We start from the raw sequence: 4,980 nt of genomic DNA, 5'->3' as shown, positions 1-4,980 counted from the left end.
ACATCAATGATAGTTGTTATAGCCTTTCATATTGTGATTATTGTAATTATCCACATGATAACCAAGAGGCAAGCATGCATTATAGTAGGGGTACTAATAATTGTTATATCATGAAGTTAAAATATCTCAAAACCCATTCCGGTTGAATGCTAATCTTCGATTAACACATTCGAAACCTCTCTTCTAGCGTTGTTCTTCTTGCATATAAATAAATAATCTCTTGTTCTTTCTCTTTTCCGATTCAATATTGTGTTTGGCTTCAACCTTACCAGCATGTGAATAGAATGAAAACAAATTGTGGCCTATATTATGCGCTTTGTGTAGTGTAACAAGTGTGCATACGCAAATTGTTTTTGAGGAAGGGGATTCTAAAGAAAGCATCAGAGTTGACGGTATAAGCTTTAGTTTGAGATGGACACAAACATGTATACACACACACACACACAAACAAATGCATAGATATAAACAATGACAGTGACACAGACACAAGCACATAGACTCAAACACATTGACATTGACATTGGCATGGAAATAGACACAAGCACATAATTACAATCACATATAGACCAGAAACATAATAGACGCGAAGGACACAAACACAAACATCGACAAACACAGACACACATGTAGATGTATACACATACACATACACATACACATACACAGGCACATACACAAATGCATACACATGCACATACACATGCGCATACACAAGGGAATACACATACACATACACATACACATACATCGACGCATACACATACACAGGCACATACACAAGCACATACACAAGCACATACACATACACATACACATACACATACACATGAGCTTGAGCCTGAGATGATATCAAATAGTTGGGGTTTTAGTGATTGTGGTGATGATGTATGTATGTGTGTGTGTGTGACTCATGAGTGACTACAAAACACAGACTTCAAATTGGAAAAGGAATATCATATGACATGCCTTTTCCTTCTACTATTTTTTTTTTTCTTGAAGAAGAAGAATCGAATTGGATGGATAGAAATATATGTATATATGATCATGATCATGATGACCTTTTCTTCTTCTATTTAATTTTTTGTTTAAATTGAAGAAGAAGAAAAAGGAGGAAAATATTTATGTATAAGAATTGAAGGTTCTACTTACAGTACTCTGTTCCTACTGCATATATATATGTACATAACATACATACATACTCTGTTCCTGCTGCATATATATATATATATATATATATACATATATACAGTATATGCTTCCTTCTTCTGTCTCTGTCTGTCTCTGTCTCTGTCTCGCTGTCACCATTATCTCCTTACATTCTCGTCTTTGCCTCAATCCAGAATAAGGAAGAAATTTATAGCCCACTCACCATACTCCAAATTTTTCTCTTCACAGGTATAAAAACAAAAAAAGAAGATAGGAAAGAGAAGAAGAAACATCAATCCTCCCCTCCACTCATTCTCTCTGTCTCTCTGTCTCTGTCTCTCTCTTGTTTCTTGCTGTTTCTGCAGTCAGGCTCAGGTTGAGGTTGATTTTCTTTCTTTCTTCTTCTTCTTTTCTTTTCTTTTGTTTTTCTGTATTGCCCGTTTTGCTGCGCATGATGGCCTCTTGAAGAAGCCTCTTGTTGCCGAAAGTGTGTGACCTTTGAATCAAACTGTATGATAAGAAGAGCAAGGGGAGAAAGAAAAGATTTCATCTTTGCTAATGTTTTTAGCTTGAATCTGTAGGTAGAAGGGACAGGAAATGGTTATGTCCGCATTTCGTGCTTCATCTCGGCTCTCTCGAGCTTTCATTCGAGCTTCAAAATACGCTCCTGCCAACACAGGTACTGTATCATCTACTCCTTCCGATAATCTGATCATATTTAGATTACATAGCCATGGCTATATGCCGATCCATGTTTCTCTTAATCTTTACTGCTTCCTCCTACAGGGATTAAAAATTAGGTTTCCCCCTATCTTCTCTTTACTTACCTTTCCTTAAGCTGTGATAATCATGAGAGATCCTACCGTTTGTTCATACTATCTTATCCCGAGAAGCTTCACAAACATTCATCAGCTCCTTCTTTATGTGTTTTTAAGTTAGCCTCTCCACAACTTCTGCTGACGGGTTTTCAAAAATTGAGCTCATCATAGTTATGATAGCCACGGGTTTTTCAAAAATTAATCTCATTAGAGCTATGATAGCCATACATATCCTGAGAAATCAGAAGATACATCCTTTGTAGATCTTATGCTGGTTTAAGAAGTAGTACTTATTCTCACACGAATGCTATTGTGTTGTGTTTATGGAAAATTGATCCTTTTTTTTAGGTTCCGTTTTGAAATGATGAAGAGATATGGTTCCAAACCCATTATAGCCATGCAATCTACAACCTGATATATCTTAATTTAAACCTTAGAAGAACAAACAATAATGGTTAGAGAAGCACTGTGATGTTTGTTATTAGTGTTTTGCTTCAGCTCTGAACTTTCCAATCCCGGAATTATTTAAGAATAAAGATCTAACCCTGTAGAAGGTGCTAAATTTTAACCTGAGAAATAGGAAACAGTGATTTACAGGTCTGTTATGATGCGATGCTATTCAGATATACTTGTTGTGATTTCTGGAAATTTGATTCTCCTTTCCTTTACTGGGTTTTTTATGCCAGTTGGAGGGAATCGTTACATATATAGCCATGCTGCTGAAGTGATAAAGCCATCTGTTTCCATCGAACTGAAACAACTCCTCATTGATGGGAAATTTGTGGACGCAGCTTCTGGTAAAGATTATAGTCTTTAAAATAACATTACACTTAAATCCTATCTTTGTTGCTTAACTCCTACTATTTCTTCAATAGTTTCATTTTGTGAATTCTTCTTCTGTTTTTCTCTTTCTCTGCATTTCATTTTTCGTATACACATATCAATTATATGCCCATGCCCTTCTTGACTGATATTTTGTTTTTGCTTATCTTATGGTTCATATGTAGATTTTGTTCCTTTTAACTATCGCTTGTGTGCCAAACTAATGCTCAATGCTATGTATTAGTCCTCCTGGGTTCATATTCTAAAAATTGTAACCGAAATTTTGGCTTTCAATGCTTTCAATGCTTTCAAAGAGTGGTTTAAACATAAAGCAATTGACCATCTGAAATAATTTTGAGCATTAAACAAAAATTTCTGTCAGGATGGGAAGGGGGATCTTAAGATGTTTCACTGATAGGGCCTAAAGTTGGAATCCAAAGAGGATGATTGAATTTGATACAAGTCAGTTGGTCTCTTCGGTTGCAACTTTCAGGGACTTGAACACTTTTCGTTTGATGCTCTCTGAAACATAGAGTACTTCCCAAGGGACCAAGATGCATCACAAGAAGGAGGGGGATGCAACCTTCAATAGACTCATTTGCATAGCCATTGAAGGTCCCATACAATCTCTGGACTGATTTTGAGCATCCCATTCAAACTGAGGCCCAACTTTGTTTCCTCTTATCTAGAAGAATGGTGAAACAGTGTTTTCTATGGTGTAAAAGGTCTGGATGATGTGTCCAATGGTACTATAGGCCCTTCATTGTCTTCTATTATCGTGCTCCTCTTAAGAGGGTTTTGTACGCATTGTAGTTCTTATCGATACCTGTGGCCTCTAGATGCCCATGTGTGATCTTTTCAAGAGAAAGAAAGACATAGATAGATAGATAGAGGTAGATGTAGAGAGAGTGAGAGTCAATATGGTACTTTCAGGCAAGACATTTCCAACTATAGACCCACGGACAGAGGAAGTTATTACATATGTAGCAGAAGGTGATGCGGAAGATGTTGACAGGGCTGTGAAGGCAGCTCGGAAGGCGTTTGACAAAGGACCCTGGCCAAGGATGACTGCATATGTAAGGATAAGAAGATTATAGAAGAGAATGTAAACACTCTTTTAACTTACTAGGTCCCATTTACAGGAGAGATCGAAAATCCTGCTTCGATTTGCTGATTTGATAGATGAACACAATGATGAGATTGCTACTTTAGAGACTTTGGATAATGGGAAGCCCTATGAACAAGCGCGAGCTATCGAAGTTCCAATGATGTCAAGGCTATTCCGTTATTACGCAGGTATAATATCATTTGCCTTCTCTCTGTTTTTTTTCATATTTTAGGAGTGTAGTTTGGTGGGGGTGAAAATCTGTCTTCTATCTACATGTATTATCATATACTTCATATGTTATTACAATATTTAGGGCAAAATTCCAAAATACCCAAGTTTTTCTTTTATCTCCGCAAATGAACCCCAATTGTTGAATTGTTGGTGTATCATGTGGTGCCCTTTGCGAACCCTGAAAGAGAGAATATGTGCCACTTTGTGCAATTGCACAATTCGTCCCGTTTTTCTCATTTATGTGTATTATTTGAGCAGTGATATCGTCAACCATTCCTTTGTTCTCTCTTCTGAGGGTTAACCAAGGGCTTTTCAGAAAATAATGAAAACTCAGGGTTATTTGGGGAAAACTTGAGGGTAGTTCAGGGACATCTTTGGAATGTGATCATTCAGTGATGATTGATTGTTAAGGATATTATTAATGTTGATGGGATGCTATGTGAGAAAATGGCAAGAATTTGTAGAGATATGTCATCATGTACTTATAATACATCATATATGATTTTGCAGGTTGGGCTGATAAGATTCATGGCTTAACTGTGCCGGCGGATGGAGCATATGCTGTTCAAACATTGCACGAACCAATTGGAGTAGCAGGACAGATTATACCATGGAATTTTCCTTTACTTATGTTCGCATGGAAAGTGGGCCCTGCACTGGCCTGTGGTAACACTATCGTTCTGAAAACAGCTGAGCAGACACCACTCTCTGCCTTTCTTGTTGGAAAGCTGTTGCACGAGGTAAGTTGAAGCAAAAATATATGGAAATATACTAAAATACCCACATTGGTTTACGAAAATTCATGTAATACCGCTCCTAGTTTCTCGAAATGCCCAGAATACCCCTGGAATTCTT

At 37.1% G+C, this 4,980-nt stretch overlaps 1 protein-coding gene across 1 annotated transcript; it reads left to right on the top strand.

The window, feature by feature from the left end:
- Positions 1-1,373: 1,373 nt before the first annotated feature.
- LOC147847715 (aldehyde dehydrogenase family 2 member B7, mitochondrial-like) lies at positions 1,374-4,897 on the top strand. Its single transcript, XM_087338892.1, has 6 exons — positions 1,374-1,395; positions 1,728-1,825; positions 2,651-2,761; positions 3,720-3,862; positions 3,929-4,082; positions 4,636-4,897. The coding sequence occupies exons 2-6, from the start codon at positions 1,744-1,746 to the stop codon at positions 4,872-4,874; spliced, it is 729 nt and encodes a 242-aa protein (XP_087195018.1). The 5' UTR covers positions 1,374-1,395; positions 1,728-1,743; the 3' UTR covers positions 4,875-4,897.
- The last annotated feature ends 83 nt before the right edge of the window (positions 4,898-4,980 follow it).

Source organism: Azolla caroliniana, unplaced genomic scaffold (assembly GCF_043228905.1).
Source record: "Azolla caroliniana isolate FFs.n. ecotype wild unplaced genomic scaffold, voAzoCaro1.0.p SCAF_734, whole genome shotgun sequence".
NCBI lineage: Eukaryota > Viridiplantae > Streptophyta > Polypodiopsida > Salviniales > Salviniaceae > Azolla > Azolla caroliniana.
This window is presented reverse-complemented; position numbering and strand designations above follow the sequence as displayed.

Coding starts and splice junctions, on each gene's coding strand:
- LOC147847715 (XM_087338892.1), top strand. CDS start 1,744: ATGGTTATGTCCGCATTTCGTGCTTCATCTCGGCTCTCTCGAGCTTTC. Junction 2,762..3,719: donor ATTTGTGGACGCAGCTTCTG/GTAAAGATTATA, acceptor TGGTACTTTCAG/GCAAGACATTTCCAACTATA. Junction 3,863..3,928: donor GGCCAAGGATGACTGCATAT/GTAAGGATAAGA, acceptor TCCCATTTACAG/GAGAGATCGAAAATCCTGCT.